This window comes from Oryzias latipes, chromosome 12 (assembly GCF_002234675.1).
Source record: "Oryzias latipes chromosome 12, ASM223467v1".
NCBI classification, from domain to species: domain Eukaryota; kingdom Metazoa; phylum Chordata; class Actinopteri; order Beloniformes; family Adrianichthyidae; genus Oryzias; species Oryzias latipes.
In genome coordinates this window covers 3,246,123-3,268,820 of record NC_019870.2, presented here as the reverse complement: position 1 = coordinate 3,268,820, position 22,698 = coordinate 3,246,123, and the positions used below count along the sequence as shown (strand labels likewise).

The following is a 22,698-nucleotide window of genomic DNA, read 5'->3' as shown; positions in this document are numbered from 1 at the left end:
TCTCTGTTTGGTTCTGACTCGGTTCTACCAGAGCTCTGCGGGTTTTGTGATCCATAAGCGAGTCTGGGAAACAATAAAAGTATTTGTACCTGTAGTTCTGGATTGATCTGGTGTGAGTCAGTGTGAGGACTTGTGCTATCCTAGGCACTTTAACGTTGGGAGTTGGGTCATCTAGACCCACTAGACAGTGCGCTGAACCTTTTTTCTTCAATGATTTGTGATCTTCACTGGTGTCCATGGATTACATGAAATCTTTCCACCTTTATCCACCTTTGTCATGGTAGGGAGAACACGTCAATGGAAGGGGGGGGGGGGTCATCTTCGATAGCACAAGGGTTAAGAACAGGAGTAACAACAGGAGTTCTCCTGGTTCTGGTTCAGGTTTCTTGCTGTCTTTTTTTGTGTGGAAGTGATGCATCTTTGTTTGTGTAATAAACTAAAAACCTGATAACGTTTTGATCAGTGAAGATGTTTGCTGAGCTGCTGTCTTTCACACATGGATGTTACCCATAATGCACTGTGCTTACATTAGGGTCTTGATTTGCCTAACTTGCATAGCTACTGTGAACATTCAGTGGCTGGTCCAGATCAAAGGTCCGGTGTTGATGTGTCATCAGCTTCCTGTTAGCTCCAGTCAGAAATTGCAGATCACTGTCAGGGTTCTGACTTTTTGTTTAATAAAGAGAAGAACCACACAGGAGATGAGAACTTCTGCAGAAGGACAATCGGTCTGGGACAGCACAAACTGTCACAGAGGAGTTCTGCCTTCTTGGTGTATCCAGTCTGGTTTTATTGGTGGCCGGGGTTGATAACAGAAAAGTGGGTCATTCAATCAAGCAGTACAGGAACATCATATTCTTGTATAATCAGAACTTCTCAGGTCATTGTTTTCTTACTGAAAGATAGAACTGAGACAAACATATCATGGTGATAATTACATAACCCTAACATCATGCTTGAAGCCTCTAGCTGGTTTGATTTCGGGTCTGCTTCAGGTCATTCCGACTGCTGATGTTAAAGGTGTTAAACCCAGAGAAGAGCAGATTTTCCTCCTTCATGCTGCACACAGCAGATCAGCAGCATCATCGTCTGCTTTGTTTAAGAAGCTGCCTTGTCTACTTCATTTAAGCGACTTAGAGCTCTGACGATAACCGCATCACCGCGGTGATGACCTCATCACCGCACTTTTTTTACGCTCTTTTTTTTTTTTTTTTTACGTTTTCATAAGGTGCGTGATTGGAACTATAATAAACACATTAAACGCATTCGTCTTTGCTGATAATTTCCTTTTTCTGTTAGTCCTGTGTTCAGACTTTCCTTCTTTCTTTCAGACTGTTGTCTCCTTTTCTCCCACCGCGCCTGTCACTCTCTCTCGTAGCCGTGCGCTCTCACTGTCTGCCTCTGCGCTGCACGTGACACGCGGCTCCCTTTACAGTTACACAAACAGGCGCCGCGCTTTCAGAAGCACACATCCTCATTCTACAACAGAAGTTTCTGTCTGACGAGGAAATACGACAGATTTACTGCTTTCTAATTATTTATTTCCATTGTATTCATTTCTGTTACAAGGTGCGTGCGTTCTTAAGTGCGCGACACGGCCGACCACCAGAGGATTTTGTGTTGGGAACTATTTTTTCTAGCCTAACGTTACGTGTCTGTATAAACAAAGGCGGAGCCTCCTGCCCCGCAATCTTCATGGGTTTCAGGATTCACGGCTACCGGAAAGGTGACAAAGTGTCTGCAGTCTGCTTCTTACTGGAAACGAAGCTGCTTCGTCTGCTTCGTTTAAGCAGATGCTTCGTCTGCTTCGTTAAAGAAGCTGCTTTGTCTGCATCGTTTAAGAAGCAGCTTCGTCTGCTTCGTTGAAGAAGCTGCTTCGTCTGCTTCGTTAAGGAAGCTGCTTCGTCTGCTTCGTTAAAGAAGCTGCTTCATCGGCCTCGTTTAAGTGGCTGCTTCGTTTAAGAAGCTGCTTCATCTGCTTCGTTTAAGCAGCTGCTTCGTCTGCTTCGTTTTAAGAAGCTGCTTTGTCTGCTATGTTTAAGCAGCTGCTTCGTCTGCTTCATTTAAGCAGCTGCTTCGTCTGCTTCGTTTAAGCAGCTGCTTCGTCTGCTTTGTTTAAGCAGCTGCTTCGTCTGCTATGTTTAAGAAGCTGCTTCGTCTGCTATGTTTAAGCAGCTGCTTCGTCTGCTTCATTTAAGCAGCTGCTTCGTCTGCTAAGTTTAAGCAGCTGCTTCGTCTGCTTCGTTTAAGCAGCTGCTTCGTCTGCTAAGTTTAAGCGGCTGCTTCGTTGTCTTTGCAGACAGATTTTGCAGTTTTTTCTCACCAGGAAATCTGGAGTGAAGCTTCTGCCGTGATTTAACCAAAGCTCCTGTTTGTGTTTCAGCCTCACGAGTTTGACGAGTGCCGGCTGGACATCAGCGTGAACGACAGCGTGTGGTACCTGAGAGCCCACGACCCGTACCACAGGAACCAGTGGATCGACTCCATCGAGCTGCACAGAGTAAGAGCCTACGAAACGAGCTGCCGCCCAGCATCAGAACCACCCGGACTCAGAACCTCATGTGTGTTTCTGTCAGAACCTCAGGGCAGGGAGGACAGAGAGGTCAGGAGTCCTGGGATCAGTGCTCATCCCTCCAGTTTCGGTGCGTTTGCTGTCGTCTCCCAGCTTTCTGGAGCCTCGCTTTATGTTTGCAGCATAATTTACCGGAGCGTCTGGTTCTGCTGAAGCGACTAAGCCGCCGCGTAGAGGCTCTAATCTTCCAGGCAGTTTCAGCTGGTGTCAGGGATTTCAGCAGAACGCCGCGTCGAGGTTGGAGGCGGCTCAGGGCTCGTGATCCTTTTCCACATCCGACTTTAATCCCATGACTCATTCTTTCTGGAAGCTGCTTGAAAAACAGTCCGGGGATCATGAGAGAACCGGAGAGCAGGGACCTTGAGCCGAGTCAGCCGGTTCTGTGACGATGCGAGTTCAGCTGGACGGAGCGTCTGGTTTGTGTGGTTCCTCTGAGCGTCTGGAACCATCTAGCACAGTGATCACCGACAAGGCTGAAGTTTATTTTCTTCAGCTTTTCTTTTTTAAATTAAAATGCTCCTATAAGGAATATATTTTGAAACCGTCTGTAGATATTTCACAGAGGATAAGATTCATTCAAATGATTAACTTGTAGATGTTTCAAATTTATGAAGGAGATCTCAACCCAGGCTCTGATTATCTTTTAAGCCGAGGATTAATCCCATTTAGTTTTTCTTACATCTGGATTCATTGTGCTTTTCTCTTCAACACATTGGAGTAAAGTATCTTTTAGGAAAATTCTGAAATGTCTTTTTGACAAGTTCCTGCGTAGTTAGTAGTACATAAACTTGGGATTTTTTTTACTAAATATATATTAAAAGTTGTCACTTTTGATGTTCAATTAAGTGACTTTGGTGCATAATTTCAGGCTACGACTAGTATGTCGTTCTACACATCCTGCCCTGTCATGTCACAAAGATTTGTGTACTTTGACTGTGTAGTTTTTGAGTTATTAGTACATAAACATAGCATTTTTGAATAGAAATATTGTACAGGTTGTCAGCAAGTTGACCCCCAAAGGGGTCAGGTTTGGTAAATGAAGTTTAGACCTGCAGTGTGGCGGATAAATACGAGAAAATAAAGTGATAACGCCATAAAAATAGTATTTTCTACTTACAATAACAATAGGCAAACATTCACAACAAGTGCGTCTTTATTAGCCGTCTTCGTTAGAGAGTCGCCGTGTGGGAACATCTGTCACTAAAAGTATTTCCAGTTCTGAGTCTAGTCCTGAGTTCTTTTATTTTGAAGTCAGTCTCGTCTTCTGTTTCCTCCCCGGCTCTTTTCTGTGAAAACCAGCTTTCTAAATCCGTTTGTTTGGTGTTATCTTTGCTAGCTTTGGGCTCTGAATTTAGCGGTCATGGCAGCCGCTTCAAGAAAGTCTCTCTCAGATTTAAGACGAAGCTGCTCGACCCCCGTCAAAAGTGAACCAGAGACGAAGGTAGTTTTCCAAAATAATGGCAGTAAAGTAAGTAACCATGTAGTTCTTATTTTGTCTGGGGAAAGGGGTCTGCAGATCCAGTGCAAAGATATTTTCCTTCCTAGTTTAGGTGCAACAGAAATATTCTGAACTGGATCAGCCGCAGGTGAAGGTTTCTGGGTCTTAAAGCTAAAGTCTGTTAGGTTTGCCCCCCCCCCCCCCCCCCCATACTCCCCCCTTCATCAGTGAGTCATCCTCAGCCCCGGAGCCCCCGCCGTGCCCGCCCTCTGAGTCACTGCTGTGCTTCCCCTTCCTGAAACCATGTGGCTCACAGCGGCTTGTGTCGCCATGGAAACGCAAACCACCCAGAACCCAGCCGTCTCCCAGCAGCCCCCAGTGAAACAAAAAAAGCCTCACTGTTAGAGTCCACGTGGGGTCCGTGGCAACGAAAACACGGCGAAATATCTGTCTCCGGCGCTGCATGTGCACGTGTGTGTGTGTGGGGGGCTCTGGTGCACGTTTCAAGCCCGCGCACGTGTACAAGAGTTTAGATTTCCACCACAGACAGAGCTCTGCGTTTGTTTCACCGCCGCTTTAAATCAACAACAGTGTGTGTGTGTGTTTGTGCACAAGTGTGCACGTGCATTTGTGTGCATGAGAGCTCATCCCATCTCAACCCAGGAGTCACTCCCGGTCAACGACCGATAGTAACCTCAGGCTCTTTCCAAAGACCTGTCGCGTACATGGGGAGGCCACGCCCCCTACTGGCAGACATGGGAAGTATGTTACAGCGCTTGATTGTTCCCTGACCGTTGTGAGGAAGAGGAGGCTGTTGTGCAAGAGGAAGAGGAACCAGCAGCTTCACAGTTTGTTTCAGTGAAGCAAACGTGTGAATCTGAAACCCGTAAAGGAAAACGAGCTCTGAGGTTTTCACCCCCGTGCTTCGTTTTTCTCCAGGTGGATTCTGGGTATGGCTCCGAGTCCAGCCTGCGCAGACACGGCTCCATGCTGTCGCTCATCTCCGCCACCAGCGGATATTCGGCCACCTCCACGTCCTCCTTCAAGGTCCGTGTTTCCTCCAGTTCTGCTGGTGTGAATGAAGTAGGTCGATCCCCGCGGGCCGCTGAACCAGCAACCCAGGTGTCTGTTTGCCTCCTCAGAAGGGCCACAGCCTCCGAGAGAAGCTGGCAGAGATGGAGACGTTCAGGGACATCCTGTGCCGGCAGGTGGACACGCTGCAGAAGTACTTTGACAGCTGCGCCGACGCCGAGTCCAGAGACGAGTTCCAGAGAGACAAAAGTAAGAAAACCTTTTCCGCGATTTTCCAGCTGCAGGATTTTCCTGAAGGTTCTCGCAGAAACGCGACAAGCAGAGCAGGAGATGCACCACATCTGAAACCGTTTGAGTTTCTCCAAGAAAACTTATCAGATCTGCACTAAACTGATCTACGACCGCAGCGCCTCCTAGTGGTAGAAGAAGGAAGTCAAACAAATGAAGGAGCAAATGTTTACTCTAAATGTTGATGCGGGAAAATATCATCCTTTTTCCTCAGTTTTACAGTTTTGGAGATTTTTCATTTAAGATGATTTTTTACAAAAACGCATTTCATTGTTTTTGTAATATTCTTGTGTGTTTGCAGTTCTTTATCTGTGAAAAAAACACAGTTTTTAGGATGTTTTAGTTTCACTTTAGGTTTTTTTTTTCCTTTTCATTTTTTTGTGTTTTTTCTTCTGCGGCTTCAGCCAGAAGCACAAAGAAAACCTGGATGTGATCAACCAAAGTTCAAATGTTGATCAGAGTAACTGTAATCAGTAACTGATGTGCAGGAAGTCTGCAGGTCACATGACCTCAGGTGTTCAAAAACCAAAAACCTGAAATGAGTCGGAGCGTTTCTGTGAAAACAAGAGTAGAGAATGAGGCTTTACACTCAAGTCTGTGCACCTTTGTGTGTGTAAATGTGTGTTTGCATGTTTGTGTGTGTAAATGTGTCAATTTTCTTTTGTCTGTGCTCTTGTGTGCCTGTGTGTGCGTATGTGTGACAGCAGTGTCTCTGTTAGCTCCTCCCTCTCCGTCCGTTTCTGTTGCAAATGAATCTTTTGTTCTTCTGTTCGTCCTGAAGAAGAAACCAGAGCATTGTCATTGTGTGTGTGTGTGTGTGTGTGTGTGCGTGTGTGCGTGTGTGTGTGCGTGTGTGTGTGTGCGTGTGCGTGCGCGTTCGGGGGCGTCACCTGTGTTCTCTGAGTCTCTGCTGTGGTTTCAGTCATGGAGGATGACGAAGACGACTTTCCCAGCACGCGAACAGACGGAGAGTTTCTGCACAACAACAACGGCAGCCGGGAGAAACGTGAGCCGACGGGATCGTCTGAACGCCGAAGACGAGGAGAGCCTCTGTCTGACGTGTCTGTGGCTCCTCCTCTTCCTCAGTGTTCCAGACCCTCAGCCTGAAGGGCATCAACGGTATCGACTTCAAAGGGGAGGCCATCACGTTCAAGGCCACCACCGCCGGGATCCTCGCCACGCTGACGCACTGCATCGACCTTATGGTGAAGAGGGAGGACAGCTGGCAGAAGAGGCTGGAGAAGGTCTCCACCGCTCCTCCTGCAGACGTTCGGTCTGTCGATCGGGTCTGAAGTTTGTGCCTCCGTGATTTCAGGAGATGGAAAAGAGGCGAAGAATCGAGGAGAGCTACAAGTCTGCTCTGACGGATCTGAAGAAGAAGTCTCACTTTGGAGGTCCAGACTATGAGGTGCGTACTGAGCATGCTCAGTGCACATTTGCTAAAACATGAAGAGGACGGACCCGTTTCAGAAATAAGACCTTCTCGGTTCTGCTCCTGCAGGAAGGCCCCAACAGCCTCATCAACGAGGACGAGTTCTTTGACGCCGTGGAAGCGGCTCTGGACCGCCAGGACAAGATGGAGGAGCAGGTGAGGACCGCCGAGTCTGAACCGGAGGGGAAGAAAACCACATCCGTGCTTCTGACCGTCTTCCCGTGTGTCCACAGTGTCAGACGGAGAAGACCAGGGTCCAGAGGTCCAGCCCCGTTCCCCCCGGAGACGTGTACTCCAGCTCAGGGTCCCACCGCTTCGCAGACAAGGTGGCTATAGCTTCCTGATCCTCTTTTTCCCCCCCCAACCACCACCACCTGTCCGTCATTCATCATCCTCTTTCTCTCCATCCTCTGCCCTTCATCTCCTCATCTGCTCTTCTCTCCTGCAGCCTCAGGCTGTCATAGTCAGGGCCGTTCCTCACGAGGTCCACAGATTCAGCTCCGAGGTAACTGTCCAGGCGGAGCCAGGAGGGGGCGCTGTGTCCCTCCACCCCTACAAACACCTGACATGTTCATCAGGCGCATTAAACCCCTCCCCCCTTCCCACACCGTCATTTTCACCATTTTTCTGAAACTGAAGCTGCTTTGGGTTCACTTTCACACTGCAGTCGTGAGAGAGGACCAGAACTACGGGGTCGGACTAAAGTCCCACTCCAAAGCCTTTCTAGTGGTTATTTAATTATGATCAATAGATCTGAATCCATCCAAGCTTGATGATCAATTCATAAAAGTACAGATCGATCTTTTATGCCTTTCCTTTTCCGGTGACCTTTGTGGGATTTGGTGTACAAAATCTTGCTAGCCTAATATCGCCTCACGAGCTCAAGCTAACATGTGTAGCAAAAAAGCAGCGAGCATTATGGGAAAAATCCAACCGTACAGTTTAGATCCAGATTCCAGCTCAGACCAGGAAAACAAAGACGTTCATGGATCTGTTGGTCTGCAAGGGGATGAATCGGAGAAACGGATTGAAGCCAATCTTTGGCCCCGCCCACCGCAGTTACCGTGTCACAACTGACGGCTTTTTTTCATCTGATCCATCATCGTTTGAACAAAGAAATACTCAGAAATGTCATTTTAATGTTACATTAAATTTAAATTAAACGTTCTCCATTATGATACAAAATGCTACAAGAACATGTTAAAAAAGCCATTTTTGTCTGAGTGGGTTTTTAAAGTGAGAAAACAACCATTAAAAAAAACATTTAAAAATTGTAAAACAAGTCAAAGTCGACTGTATTGTCGGTTCTGCATATGTGCTCGACATACGATGAATCAAAATTCCGCTTCATGCGTAGACAAAAAGACTACACATTTATTTACATGTAGATAATATGAAAAAACAACTAAGAACCTAAAATAAAAATGTTTGTTAGTAACAGCTGCTGTTTTGTAGCTTTAATTCTTTTGTTTCTCAATCGCAACTTTTCATTTTTGGAGTTGATCTTACTCTAGGGGCGGGGCTTCGAGCCCATTGGCTACCAGAATATTAAATCTCATGTACAATAACTAAAACCAGTCGTTACTGTTGAGCTTCTGTCCTGCAGCTCGCTGGTTGAGCCACAAGGGGGAGCCATTTAACCACTGACGGTCTTTTCTGCTTCAGCTGTTCAGTCTCGGGATCCTGGAATCAGTTTAAATCTTTATGTGAAACAATCGAGTCAGTTTTATTTAAAGGAGATTTATTGTAAAAATATAGAAAAATTACATTTCCAGCTATTTAACTGGACACATTTATTTTAGTTGAATTAAAAGTTAAAATAATTATAAAAAAAACAATTTTTATTAAATAAATAAAACATGCATGTTGGATAGAAATGTGACAAATATTTGACAGACACGTGTGCCGTTCTAGAGGAACTAGTTCTGTTCCCTGATAACCGATGGTGTCGCTGCAGGTGGAGGAGATGGTGCAGAACCACATGACCTACTCCCTGCAGGACGTCGGAGGAGACGCCAACTGGCAGCTGGTGGTGGAGGAGGGAGAGATGAAGGTGAGTGCCGGCGGTTTCCGCAGACGTTCTCCTGTCGGGTCTTAGCCGACCTGACGTCCGTCGCCTCCACCTGCCTGCAGGTGTACAGGAGGGAGGTGGAGGAGAACGGGATCGTGCTGGACCCGCTGAAGGCCACGCACTCGGTGAAAGGGGTGACGGGTCACGAGGTGTGCCACTTCTTCTGGGACACGGCGTACCGCAACGACTGGGAGAGTGAGTCCCCCCACAAGGTTTCCCCGTCAGAACCTCAGAGCCGGACGCTGACTTTCAAACTTTCTCTGCAGCCACGATCGAGAACTTCAGCATTGTGGAGACGCTGTCCGACAACGCCATGATCGTCTACCAGACGCACAAGGTGAGCCGGATCCGCCGCTGCGGCGCCGACCGCAGAGTCTGAACCCATGATGACGACGATGATGATGTGTTGCAGAGGGTGTGGCCCGCCTCTCAGAGGGACGTCCTTTACCTGTCTGCCATGAGGAAGATGGTGACCAACAACGAGAACGATCCCGACACCTGGCTGGTCTGCAACTTCTCGGTGGATCACGACGACGCTCAGGTGAGAAGTCGGTTCCTAACGTTGACCGTCCATGAGAACCGGGTCAGTGCGACGTCATCCGTAGAAAACGGTTTACAAGCAAAAGAAGTCGCCAGTTTTTCACCATATGGGCGCTGCCACGTTCAAGCCAAACGCCATCAGTAAGCAGAGTCGGTCTGAGTTTCTATGGCAACCATTCTCGCCAATTCTGATTGGTCAGTTTGTAACTAGAATTACAGTAACAGCTGTTTATTTCTCTATAGAAGTCTATGGAATTAAATTGTGCGGGTACTTCCTGTTTGGAATGCCAGGGGGCGGGGTCACTCGGTCCAGTTCTCATGTGCAGTCAATGGTTTCAAACCTTTTACAACAGCCAAAATAACAAAGAAGTCTCGTCCTCACAGGTGAGCAGCAGGTGCGTCCGCGCCAAAATCAACATCGCCATGATCTGCCAGACCCTGGTCAGTCCACCAGAGGGCGACAAAGAGATCAGCAGGGACAACCTCCTGTGTAAAATCACCTACGTCGCCAACGGTGCGTCATCTTTGCTCCCGCCTCTGATGAGGGTTTTCCTCCCCCCTCCCTCATGAATTGTTCTCTGCTTGCAGTGAACCCAGGCGGCTGGGCGCCCGCCTCCGTGCTGCGGGCCGTGGCCAAGAGGGAGTACCCCAAATTCCTCAAACGCTTTACGTCCTACGTGCAGGAAAAAACCGCCAGCAAACCCATCTTATTCTGAGGAGACCCGGACCTCCCACCTGTGCAGGACTTGAACCCTCAACCTGTGTGAACGTCCACTGAAAGCCACGAAAACTGAACAGATGCTGCTGCTGTGCTGCTTAAGACGACGTAAACGACCTTTTAGACTCAAACATTTCACTACTTTTGCAGAATTCTTTAACGCGAGTCGTCAGAAATGATCGGTGCGTCTCTCTGATGAAGCCGCTGGCGCTGAAGGAGAGACGCCGCCATCACTTCTGTTCGCTCCGTTTGTAAATAGCCTGACGGACTATTCGGATCCAAGCGCCTTCATTTCTACAGGAACCATGGGGGCGGGGTCAGCGAAGTGCCTCAGGGGCGGTTCCTCGTCTTCAAATGTGAACGGATGATCCGGGTCTCGACGCTTCTCTGTATTTTTTTAATGTTCTCTGTCATCGCTGCTCTCTACGGGGGAAACTTGAACGTCGGATTTGAGTTCTTGAACTTGAACGTTGGCGGCGATGAGGGGGGCGGGGCTTGAATGTAAATGTGTTCAGCTTCTGGTCAGAATAAAACATTTGCCTCCATCAGCTGAAGATCCTTTTATTGGCAGGGTTTTGTGCTTAGTCATGCTTTAAGGACACTTAAGACAACGTCCACAAAACGCCGTCTTCATCATAACTTAACCTCTAAGTCAGTATACACAGTATACAGCGGCGCCCTCAGAGGGGGAGGGGCCAACGCCACAAACACTGGAGCCGGCTTTTTCTAAATAAATTAAGGTCAAAAGTGTTGATCCGTGCAGAGAAATGTTTTCCTCAGGAGATGAAAGGAGCTTCGGTTCGGCTCGTTTCCATGGCGATTCAGTTCAAGTAAAAAAAGAGGAAATGACGCATTTCCACGGTGGCCCCTACGTCACGGCGTCTGATCCGACTTCCCAAAGGCCGCTGCCAGGTTTGTTTTGGATCTGCCAGACGAAGACGTGATCAGAAAGGACTGAAATCTTAGGAGAAGAAAAAAATGGGAAACAACAAACCTGTTGTGGGTCATGTGACTTTTGACGAGGTGACCGGCGGCCAAAGCCGCCATCAGGGAGAGCTCCCCCGCCAGGACGGCACCGCAGACCACCCGGGCCAGCTGGCGGGCGTTCTCGCCCGGCTCGTTGGGGCCGCTGACCCCGAGCATCTGCAAACCAGATTCGGAATCAGAAAACGCCAGACGAGCTGCCAGAAACACCTCAAGCGCGTGACGCTGACGGCGAGCTCACTGGTGACCGTCAACGGCTCTTCAATCCAAACAACGAGGAGTCTATTTCATTATTTGCACGTGACGCCAAAGTGCAGGAATTCTTTCCAGAGAAATTCGTCAGAGTGAGACCTCTTTATAAACAAGATCTGATCTAGAAAAACTTTAAACCTGCCTGTTTCAGGCTGAAGTTGGTTTCTGATTTGTTTATTTTAGCCTCCAGCTTCCCTTAACGTATAAGGGAAAAGTTTATCTTCATGTAAAACATCTGCAGCTGCTTTAAACTTTGTTTGCTAGATTTCCTGCAGGAAACTTAAAACGTGAAAAAACAAAATCTGACGCCAACTTCAGCCTCAACTGACTTTTTAGGTGAGATATAAATAAAAAAAACTGGTATTTTTCAGAATCTATTAATAGCAGCATACTCGTAGCCGGTCGGTGAATATTCTGCATCATTATTATGGTCTGTGGGATCAACTGTCAGAATAAATTCATATTTTGTTTGTTAAATGCAGATTTTATTTTGAAATCAAAGGCTTTCCTTTTCCTCTTTTCTGTAAAAACACAAACCTTCCTAATACGTTTGTTTTTTGTTTAATTTAGCTCGCTTGGGGGTTTCAACACCAGCAGCCACTTTAGTCACATGACCGGGCGGCACGGCGTGCGTCACGTGGTGGAGAGAATCCAGGAGTTTCCAAAACAAAACTTCCTTCAGAATTAGACTAGAAATAAAACAGACATGCGGGTCGTGTTGTTTTTTTAAATCCTGTAGTCCGGTACCGACCCGCCCACAGACCGATACCTCTGACCCACAGCTCAGGTGTTCTGGTGTAAACCTCAACTATTTACTGATTTAATGAAACAAACTTAAACTTTTGAGTTTCTATCCCATGACATGAGAAAATAAACAAAGAAAATTCATTTTAGAATAAAAATGTCATTAAATATTAACATTTTGTCAAAAACCAAACCCATGACAGCTTAAAAATACGATTTCAAGCTGAAATAGGATTACAGATGTTTCCAGGCCGTAAACGCCTCACTGCACTTTTCTCAGACGGACACAAACATTTGGAGACTTTATCTCTCAAAGTTTAAAGAAAAGAAGTCCAGAACTATAGAATGAAACGTGAGAACAGAAGACACGACATGGAGGGGATTGATTGACAATGCTCATCAGCCAATCAGGAAAGAAATCTCTAAAAAAAAAAACGTTACCTGCAGACAGGCCTGCTGTGGCGGCAGGTTGGTGCCCCCGCCCACCGTGCCCAGCTCTATGGAGGGCATGGTGCAGCTGATGTACAGGTCCTGTCCGTCCGGACCGGACGGCTCCATCTGGGTGATGCAGCTGCTGCTGCTGACCGCCTGTGCCGGGTCCTGAAGGCAGAACGGAGGCTGGCAGTGAGGATGAGGAGCTGGAGGAAGCTCAACGCTCTTTGAGGAACAAAAATGCTTTTCTGGGATTTCCACGTTTTTCTTTGGTTAGTTTTTTTTTTTTTTTTTTAAAGATGTAAAGGCAGATTGAGATCCGGTACCTGTCCACAGGCGATGAAGATGGCGGCCACAATGTTGGCAGCATGAGCGTTGAAGCCTCCCACACTTCCAGCCATGGCGGAGCCCACCAGGTTCTTGCTGATGTTCAGTTCCACCAGAGCGCCCGCGCTGCTCTTCAGCACCTGAGCATCAACCACAGGAAGTCAGCGAACCGCAGACCCAGAGCGGGCCGCGCCGGCCACGTCTTCCTCACCTCTCGGACCACCTGGCCGGGAATGGTGGCCTCGCAGACGGCGGACTTGCCCCTGCCCAGGATCCAGTTGATGGCGGCGGGCTTCTTGTCGGTGCAGTAGTTGCCGCTGAGCGCCAGCAGCTCCACGTCCGGAAAGTGCTGCTGGAGTCGGTGCAGCGCCTGCTCCGTGCCCTGCAGAGCGCGGCGCACGGTCAACACAGTTGCAACAGGTGAGGAAGACTCCCGCCGAAGATCAGCTCTGACCTTAGACAGCATGTTCATGCCCATGGCGTCTCCCGTCTGGGACTGGAAGCGGATGTAGAGGCTCCTCCCAGCGATGCAGACCAGCAGCTTCTCCAGACGAGCGAACCTGCCGAGCACAAACGCCGGTTCACGACGCGTCCGTCACCACAACGCCGCCCACCTGCTTCCCCGCTGACCTGCTGGTCTCGTCGAACGCCTCTTTGATCAGACTGAAGCCGTCCGCGGTCTCCAGCCAGACTTTGACCTCTGCGGCCCGGCAGGCCGACGGCAGCCTGACCACGGGGCCGCGGGTCATGCGGTCGGCCAGGATCCTGCTGCTGCAGCCCCCGCTCAGCTGAGCAGGGAGCACAGGAGGAGGCGGGGTTAGCGGGACAGAAGCCGCCGGCAGAAGCTGTAACCACACACCGGCGGCACTCACCGACAGCGCTCTGCATCCTCTGTTGGTGCTGGCCACCAGACAGCCCTCTGTGGTTGCCAGGGGAACGTAAAACTGGCGGCCATCTAAGAGGAGGGGCCCAGCCACCCCCACAGGCACCGGCATGTACCCGATGACGTTTTCACAGCAGGCGCCCATCACCTGCAGACCAGGTAGAGTGTTACCGACCAGTCTGGTGAGGAGGAGGAGGCGGCGTCTGACCGAACCTCCTGTACCTTGGAGTAGTCGTAATCCTTGAAGGGCAGCTGTTCCAGCGCAGACGCTGCAGGCAGCTTAGGCGACAGCAGCTCCCTCCTGATGGCCACGCCCCTCTCCGGAGACTGCAGGACCGTCTCCAGCTTGTAGCTCTGGATTTTACCCGCGGTGACGAGCTGCATTACCTCCACGTCGGTCACCATCCGAGGCCCTCTCTGAGAAACACAGGCGAGCAGCTCGCTAAAACGAGAAGCCCAGAGGGGAGTGACGCCTTCCGAGGTGGTGGACTCACCTGAGGATCGGCGAGGACGGCCGCGCACTCGTCCAGCGGTCGCAGCTCCGACCTGCAGCCCGGAGGTTCGGGAGACGCCGGCTCCCTCTGCTCTGGCTCCATGGAGTCTGCAGCAAGAAACGGGAGGTTCTCAAACGTCATTTCATGTTTCACTTCACGTTCGTGCCACCTTAAAACAGAAGTGAAAGCCAAACGCGGTGTTGCATGCAGCTCATACCTGTCCCCGTTTGACCCCCCCATTACAGGCTGAGGCTCTGTAAGAGCTGCACAGGACAAATTCATCAAAAAAAAACCTTCTGTTGGTTTTATCTCCATAGCAACCATTTTGTTTTTTGGTCACCTGATGAACAGGTCTGTGTGATTTGTAGAAGAAAGTGAACTTTTGGATTTCTGCAACTGAGATGTCTTTTGTTGACCCCACCCACATTCCTAACATATTCATATTATATATCATACGGTTTCATTCAGCTTTAGCCAACAGTTCACGTACTACATTTCCAGAATGTTCCGGTAAAAAACGTGCGAGCAACAGATTCCCCATTTTGGGAGCTCGCTACCTTTCAAATCTACAAACTTTATTTCCAACATTTTTTTTTTTCCAAGTGATGTTCAAGGAGTTAGAAGGCAATAAATCAAAGTTCTTATGAGGAATTTTAATTTGTAAAAAAGGTACTGAAGGTGTGTTTTTTTTTTATATTCAAGATGGCTGCCTCTTCCCCAGGTCAAAGGTCAATGGAACTTCGGTTCAGGTTGTAGACTTAACCTGGAAACATGGGAGGGACGTTTCGTAAAGATCGCTAGATCAAAGGTTTTCTTTTCCCGTATTGCATGAAAATGTGAAAAATAGCCAAATTTCACATTTTTGTCCATCCCATAATAATTCAAAAACTTCCTTGGGATGTCCCTGTATGCGTCTTTTGATTTCTTTAGTGGATTTTGAACAATTTCCTTTAAGCCGCATAAGAGATTTTGGCCTCATTCATTTTTTTCCTGGTTTCGCCGCTGCGATGTTTTTTTTTAACTCAAACATGAACAGAACCAGAACTGGACCCGGTTCTTCAGTAAACCACTCAGCACCTCTCCTCAGAGCTGTTTCTGTCATCCACACTCTTTGTCTCTAACCTGGACAAAACTTCCAGGAAACGTTTTCTTCTGATTACGGCAGCGATTGGAGGAACATAAACAGCAAAGGAATAAAGGAGACATGAAGTTCTCGAGGTCGTCCACATCTCAAACGGATCAAACCGTCTCTGGTGAAGCACTTTGAGGTGTTCTGCAACAGGAGCAGCGCTTTATAAATAAAGTTATGGACGTCAGGACAAGAACGGCGAGCCGTGGAGCGTTTCTGCTTTTTGTTTGTTACCTGTTTCTGCTTCCCCTTTAGAGAACCTTAAGCTTTTAATACTAAACAATATCCATGTATGTGATCAAATATTAACCTTTGGCACACTAAAGAATGAATCTTTTATGACATTTTTGTTATTTTCCTGAGGTTTTTTTATCCGATCACCGCTAGCACAACGGAGAAAGTGGGTGTGTCTGTGCTGGCAGCGTAGACTGAAGGGGCGGTTCCTCAATTTGTGACATCACAATGTGATGTTGTCGTGGATTGGGAGGGGCTGGTGCTCGGAGATCGGGGTTCAGAGTGAGCAGACGTGGAAAAGGCATCAGCCGGATCAAAGTCTCCCTGATCTGAGCGGAGAATCTGTCTCAGAAATGTGCGGCTGGACATCTCTGATGTCGCTCGCCATTTTTGTCGCACCGCTAGTGTTAGGCTGGGGGGGTGTGAGGGGCTGTAAGCAAGCAGAAGAGCGCGTAAACAGAGAGCTTTTAGCATGAGGAGGGGAACGGGAGGAGGGTTGATTCGCACCAGTGAAGAATTTTGGCCAAAAAACTGTGTTTATATGTGTTTTTTTGGTAAACCATCAACGTTTTTATCTTCAGAAGACAGCAGAGTCATAAATACACTCAATTAGATTTGCTGGTTAGTCTGATGCTCGTTACTTTAGACACCGGCCACACACCAGGCAGAGACTAGAACTGACTAAGACAGACTTTTTGGGGAGCTGTTCCTTTGCTGTTGTTGAGAGTTGTCGTGTAAGCTGTGCCGCGTTGGTTACAGCAAACACAAAATCAAGAAAACTAAGACGGATGACGTCTCGCCATCTCAGTGCAGCAAAGGGATAAACGTTACGCTATCTCGTTTTCACGACAGAACAACTTTTTTTCCACCTGATAGGGGGGGGGGGGCAAGATACTGTATAATCTTCAGATTTGTTTGGGGAAACTTTTTCATGAAGGCTTTTCCCACCATCCCTGCAGCCTTGACACTGAACAGTTGTGGTTTAATTTGTGATGGCATTGTGTAGTTTGATAGGCTGTAATATCTAAATAAAGTCTATCTAAAGTAGCAGTGACAAAAGTTTTACATGAACTGAAACGTTTTGATGTTTTTCTTAATTTATTTGAATAAATCTGCAGAATTTCTTCTGTAGACTGTGTCCTGACATTAAAAACGAGACATATTTTAGTTTTTTAATGTCAGCACACGGACTCCGTAAGAATTAAACAGAACTGCACAGAAACTGACTGGACCTTGAAGTCTCATTAAACCTGCAGGACACAGTTATGAATCTCACCTTCGCCTGGGGACGCGCTCAGCTCCGAGGAAGAGGAGCTGGTTGCTAGGACACCGCTGGAGCTCCTCCGGGTCGGCGGAGCTGGGAGGTCCCTCCTGCAGCAGTCCTCGGCCACCGGGGGCTTCAGGGCTGGGGGGGAGCTGCTAATGGGACTCCTGAGAGACAGAGAGGACTCTGTCTCCGCCTGCTCGAAGAGGACGTACTTGACGGCGAGAAGCAGGGCGAGGCCGAGCGTTATCACGTGTTCTAGCTCCACGCTGAGGGGCGGAGACAAGACAGTGTTACTGCCAATCTCCATGTGTGTGCGCCTCCGTGTGTGTGTGTGTGTCTCTTCACCTGGAGAGCTTCTGAGGCCACAGGGATCCAGTCGCGTCGGGTCTTTCCACGGCAGCTGTGCGGTTTTTCCCCAGAGACTCGGCTGTGAGGCGGGTGTGGGCGTGAACCAAGGCCAGGCCCAGAGACTGGACGGGGACATGGTTTCATTAGGATAAATCAAGTTTAAACACAAAACCTGGTCAGTCGAACTGGCAATCGGGGCGCCCACCATGATGATTTTGACCCTCTGGGTGACGGGGTTGGGTTTGTTGTCCTCCTCTTCTGCCAGGACGTGAGCCAGGTGGCTCATCTGCCATATGGGACGGCCCTCTCTGCTCTCCCTTGACAGCTGTGCACGCAAACACACAACAGTCAGATTCACACCGCCCCCACCCTCGCCCGCAGAGGTCACGCATCGCCATTACCTCCAGCACCAGAGAGACGCACGCCGGGAAGAACGTCACGAACACAAAGTAATTGGCCAGAACAGACATGCAGCCGAAGCAGCACATGATCTCCAGCTGAGGAACGCCTGCAAAACAACAGATCAAATCAAATCAAATCAAATCAAACTTTATTTATAAAATAGCGCTTATCATGCATTTCATGCAGCTCGAAGCGCTTTAACATTAGAAACAAAAAACACACAACATTACAGTAAAAACCCAACCCACCCTACACCCTTCCCACTCCCCTCCATTAAAGCACATGACCCACGACAATGAATGTTGACTACCAATGCAAGTTAAAATAAATAAATAAATAAATGAATAAATAAATAAAAAAGCAAGCAAGCAAACAAGCAAGCAAGCAAGCAAACAAACAAACAAACAAACAAACAAGGCTCGGCTCTGCTGCGAGGAAACGGCATTTGGGAATCTCTTCATACCAGGAGCCAGCCCGGCCACGGGAGCATCGCCAGAGCGGCAACCCAGACCGGGACAACACCAGGGTCCACTTCACAGCCGTGAGGCTGCAAAATTAAACCCCAGCCGCCCCAGCAAGGGCAAGAACTGCAACAACAGCCACCGGGCAAGCCGGCAACCCTGGCAGAAAAGACTCCCACAAGAAACACTGGGGCTAAAATCACAATAAGATACTAAAATTATAAGATTTATTAAAAATATATATATATAAATAATAATAAATAAATAAAATAAAAAAAATAAAATAAATAAATAAATAAAAAATAAATAAATAAATATAAAAAAAACTGAGAATAAGATGCATAAAATGAAATGAAATATAGTATAGAATATAGCCTATAATAAAACTAATAGAATAAATTAGCAGTTAAAATCAACTAAAAGCTAAATTAAAAAGGTGGGTCTTGAGCCTCTTCTTAAAAACCTCTACAGTCTCTATGGCCCTGAGGCCCTCTGGCAGGCCGTTCCACAGGCGAGGACCGTAATGGCAGAACGAAGCCTCACCATAAGTTTTGGTCCTCACTTTAGGAACAACTAAGAGGCCAGCACCGGAGGACCTCAGGGTCCGCGAGGGCTCATATTTTAAAAGAATATCATTTAAATAAGAAGGCCCAAGACCATAAAAACACTTATAAACCATTAAAAGAACTTTAAAATCAATCCTGAAACGCACAGGGAGCCAATGCAGCGACTTTAAAATCGGTGTAATGTGTTTCCGCCCCCTGGTCCTCGTCAGAACTCGTGCCGCTGAGTTCTGCAATAGCTGTAGATTTGAAATAGACTTTTTGGGTAAACCAGAGAGCAGGGCATTACAGTAATCTAAACGACTGAAAATAAAAGCATGCATTAGCACTTCTGTGCTGGCAAGAGAGAGGAACGGGCGGACTCTGGCAATGTTTTTAAGATGATAAAATCCTGTCTTGACGACATTTTTAATGTGTGGGATAAAATTCAGCTCAGAGTCAAAAAGTACGCCCAGGTTTCTCACACATTGAGAAGGTTTAAAATTATGAAGATGTGGTAAAATCATCTCTCTCTTGTCTTCAGAACCGATGATTAGAACTTCAGATCCGTCAGCGGAACGTTTCCAACGTCCGTCGGCATCGTCGGTGGAACGCTCACCTGACATGGTGCCGATTCCGATCACCAGACACTCCACCAGAGCGTCCAGGGTGAAGGTGGGGCCCAGGATGGCCATTCCCTGCGAGATGTTCTCCCTCACCTCCTCCTGCACACAAACGCAGCAGTGAGCCGGTCTGATAGCAGATCTGACAGGTTTACAGGCCCGTCAGAAACCTGACCGTTGAAGACGCCGCATCACGCGTCTCAGGCTGTTTTTACAGTCGACCCCTGCCGTGGGTTTGAGCCCGGACAACAGATTACAGTGAACATGAAGGGGGTCTGCTTCAGTGAAACGCCTCACAGCAGGAAACCCCGACAACGGCAGCAGCCAAAATCGCCAGAAATCTTTGCCGAATCAAGTCATCAGCTAACCATCAGATCTCTGGAATGCATGTCAACAGACCGAGCGGCAAAAACATGACTGCTGTCCCACCTGAGAGCTGGAACTGAGGGCGAACTTGGCAAGCGTGCAGGCTTTGGACAGGTCGATGAGCAGGAGAAAGAACGGCAAAGCTTCACTGCAGGAAAAGGAGGAGGTCAGAGGGAACGTGAAAACTGACGGTATTACACAGCGGGCGCCACCAGACGTGCCGCAGCATCACACAGGCCATCAAAAGTTGAGCGTGTCATGTTTGATCCACAGCTCTTCAGTAAAATCACCAACCACCGTTTCGCAATATGGCTTCATCTGTAGCAAAATGTCTCCTTTGATAGATGATGATGAGCTCTAGTGCCATTGCAGAAATTTGAAAGCATCTGCTGTAAAACAATTTATTGATCACATCCGTCGCAGTGTGTTTGAATGACTTATCGTGTCAGTTGGTTTGTGTTTATTTGCATAGTTATGATTTAATGGAAACGGTGTACTTGAGCAATTGTGAATTTTTTGCCACATTTCTAGAATTTTGATCAAGTTTTGTGGAAATGTGTGATGGAAACGCAGCTGCTCAAATCCAAACTGAAGAAGCTTTAATTTAATCAAAGAAAGTCAAAAATCTATATAAAATCTAAATAAAACACAAAGTCTGAACTGATAAGTATTTTTCAATCCAAAGGTCTCCTAGACCTCCAAAGGTATCAGCTTAAATCTACAAAATAAAAAACTTACTTGAGGCCTGTGAGCTCTTTTCCAAAGAAATGGATGACCACTGTGCTGAAAACAAAGCTGGAAAATACTGTGAATAACCCTGCAATACCTGCAGAGAGAAAGCAGAAGCATTTGAGTCATTGTTAAGACTTTCAGAAATCTCTTACATAGTTTTGGTTAATTTAAGTACTATTGCCACTCTATGATAAATTTGTACTGTATAATAAAACATAATTTCATTAGGGGGAGGCATAGTCATCTCGTTTTAATCTGCACTCAAAAAACAGCACAAAAGTAATCCATGTAATCCAAGCACACAGGAAATCCAAGGACATATTGCATTTGATCTAAGGGCCAGATTTGGTGAGGTAACCGTGTGAGGGCCAACCATTGGGCCTGCATTTTTGAACTAAAATTAAATGCAAATTAACCTTTTTATAGCAGCATTATTTTCATTTCGTCTAAATACATTTTGACCCAGAAAGATGAGCGGTGTCGGACGCGTCAGTGCTTTCATCGCAGGTTTATGAAACAAACTCTGCTTCTTTGGGCTCCACCAGTCTCTTAATATCAGACGAAATGTCTTCGATTCTCCGGACCACAGTGTTCAAAGCCAAGTAAACATGATCAAACTCCGGCTTCTTCTCAAATGTCCTCCACCACTTTCACAACGCAGTCTTGAATAAATTCCCCATCGCTGAAATATTTGCCGTGCTTGGCAATCAGTGTCGCTCCCTCGTATTTCACTTTTGTGGCGTTTAAACGCTGCTGTGCCGTTACACCAATGTCCAGTTGCTTTAATTATTCGCACCGTTCCATCCCAGTTTGTCAAAGTTAGGATATCGTCTGGCAATGCCTCATGATAATAAACCCCTTAAAAACAGACGGTTTGGCATTTTAAGCGCGCACAGTTGTGCTTTAATTTAAAAACAAAATTTTAAAAAGCCAATTTCCATTTGTCCTCGAAGCAGCCGCCCTCGTTTCCACGATCAAACAATCGTATAAACAATTCTTAGAAACCAATCGTTATCAAGCATTCGTGCACAAAGTTCTTAGAAGGTGCTGGGCGCCACAGATTATTGAATTAATGACATGACCTTGCAGGCCCCATTTTGGCACGCGGGCCGGACTTTGGACATGCCTGATCTAAGACCTATTTAAAGCAATGCTGGGGTGAAGCATCCCAGCTCAAAAGCATCCAACATACTGACCCAGAATATATTTGGATCCCAGCTGCAACAGATTCTTGAACTGGAAATAGATGTAAACAATGGCCATGCAGCGAGTGATGGTCAGGATGATAAAGTCATTGCTGTGGACGTTCTGAAAGAAAATGCACAGCTCCTGTTGTAAACATCTATAAACACAGATTTCCAATGGTGGTGAGGGGCAATCACCTCCTGCGCTTTGGGGCACTCGCTCCAGCTGCACACTTGGCTGCTGGCTGTGAAGCTGCTGTTCATGGAGAAGAGGCACACGGTCACAGCCAGGGTCCCCACTATCACCTCCCATGGGTGGGAAGCCACCAGCAGGCCATGGAGCCTGAACAGGCGGGCCAGCATGTTCCCAGGGGTCGTTAGCCCTTCTTAAGGTTACAAAAGTCTAAACTAAAACAGAACAGAAGATTGGCAAAACTTCTTAAGACAAAACGGCATCTTACTGATCTAATTAACATTTAAATGAAAGGATATAATGATAATAAAAAATTGTATATGTACAATGACCTTATACAAATAAAAAGGTCTATAGGGTAAAACATAGATTGTTGACATTAGCATCATTTTTGTGCTAGCATTAGCCATGCTAGCCTCAAAGGGCTTTTCTAGAAACCACCCCTCTGCATCATTAAGAACTATGAGTAGTAATTAAAAATACTAAATGACTATTCACCTCAATTAAAGCTGTGCAGTCTTCCATAAAATACTGTAGTGGTGGTTTTCTCTTCTGTAACAGTCCACTCCCTCAGCTTTAGCCACATTAGCCTTCCCACTCCACCAATCTCCTGGTAATATTTAAAGTTTGGCACCACAATAAAAAAATATTTATATTCAAAAATATTCAAACAGAAAAATAAGTGTGTAGAAAACACAAAACCCTTTAATATATGCGCTCGAAAGGGTACGATTTTTATTTTGTAGCTACTAGCTAGCGTTAGCATTACCTACTTAGCATTAGCCGAAACACCATACGCAGTAACTTACAGAGAAATATTTGTCTTGCGGCCTCATTATATTCCTAAAGTTATTGTTTGGTCTCTTTGTAAAATTTACGTACTTTAAACGGTGACTTTCACCGGGAACAGACAGTTCTCTCCATGCCGGTGTTGGCACTACTCATAACCCCTGATGCAACGAGCGGAAATACGGGGAAGGCTGATGACGTCAGTGTTCCGTCACGGCGGC

The 22,698-nt window shown here is 47.1% G+C and overlaps 2 protein-coding genes across 8 annotated transcripts in view; one reads left to right on the top strand and one right to left on the bottom strand.

Annotated features, from left to right (window-relative positions):
- Nucleotides 1-10,639, top strand: part of LOC101174116 (collagen type IV alpha-3-binding protein) — a 19,765-nt gene extending 9,126 nt beyond the window's left edge. The window contains exons 3-18 of one of the 4 annotated variants that reach the window (XM_011481451.3): nucleotides 2,384-2,500; nucleotides 2,577-2,642; nucleotides 4,950-5,057; nucleotides 5,153-5,291; nucleotides 6,253-6,336; nucleotides 6,417-6,574; nucleotides 6,646-6,738; nucleotides 6,832-6,918; nucleotides 6,996-7,088; nucleotides 7,211-7,267; nucleotides 8,720-8,815; nucleotides 8,896-9,028; nucleotides 9,100-9,170; nucleotides 9,246-9,374; nucleotides 9,758-9,887; nucleotides 9,962-10,639. In XM_011481451.3, the coding sequence (XP_011479753.1) occupies nucleotides 2,384-2,500; nucleotides 2,577-2,642; nucleotides 4,950-5,057; nucleotides 5,153-5,291; nucleotides 6,253-6,336; nucleotides 6,417-6,574; nucleotides 6,646-6,738; nucleotides 6,832-6,918; nucleotides 6,996-7,088; nucleotides 7,211-7,267; nucleotides 8,720-8,815; nucleotides 8,896-9,028; nucleotides 9,100-9,170; nucleotides 9,246-9,374; nucleotides 9,758-9,887; nucleotides 9,962-10,089 (1,689 nt within the window). In that variant the 3' untranslated portion in view covers nucleotides 10,090-10,639. The remainder of the gene's footprint in view (nucleotides 1-2,383; nucleotides 2,501-2,576; nucleotides 2,643-4,949; nucleotides 5,058-5,152; nucleotides 5,292-6,252; nucleotides 6,337-6,416; nucleotides 6,575-6,645; nucleotides 6,739-6,831; nucleotides 6,919-6,995; nucleotides 7,089-7,210; nucleotides 7,268-8,719; nucleotides 8,816-8,895; nucleotides 9,029-9,099; nucleotides 9,171-9,245; nucleotides 9,375-9,757; nucleotides 9,888-9,961) is intronic. The other 3 variants (XM_011481453.3, XM_011481452.3, XM_004074499.4) reach the window with 3 other exon arrangements.
- Nucleotides 10,637-22,698, bottom strand: LOC101166888 (3-hydroxy-3-methylglutaryl-coenzyme A reductase). Of its 4 annotated transcripts, none has more exons than XM_023960401.1 (21): nucleotides 22,571-22,694; nucleotides 22,187-22,298; nucleotides 21,694-21,903; nucleotides 21,508-21,619; nucleotides 20,318-20,405; nucleotides 19,643-19,727; nucleotides 19,210-19,315; nucleotides 17,587-17,693; nucleotides 17,391-17,510; nucleotides 17,183-17,307; nucleotides 16,847-17,103; nucleotides 14,208-14,314; nucleotides 13,936-14,130; nucleotides 13,703-13,861; nucleotides 13,461-13,618; nucleotides 13,285-13,390; nucleotides 13,042-13,212; nucleotides 12,830-12,970; nucleotides 12,513-12,671; nucleotides 11,086-11,234; nucleotides 10,637-11,016 (listed from the first exon to the last, which is right to left on the bottom strand). In XM_023960401.1, the coding sequence occupies exons 3-21, from the start codon at nucleotides 21,856-21,858 to the stop codon at nucleotides 10,965-10,967; spliced, it is 2,562 nt and encodes an 853-aa protein (XP_023816169.1). In that variant the 5' UTR covers nucleotides 21,859-21,903; nucleotides 22,187-22,298; nucleotides 22,571-22,694; the 3' UTR covers nucleotides 10,637-10,964. The 4 variants fall into 4 exon arrangements, with proteins under 4 accessions (XP_023816169.1, XP_023816170.1, XP_023816171.1 ...); XM_023960402.1 differs by having other exon boundaries at nucleotides 22,498-22,659; XM_023960403.1 differs by lacking the exon at nucleotides 22,187-22,298 and having other exon boundaries at nucleotides 22,571-22,698.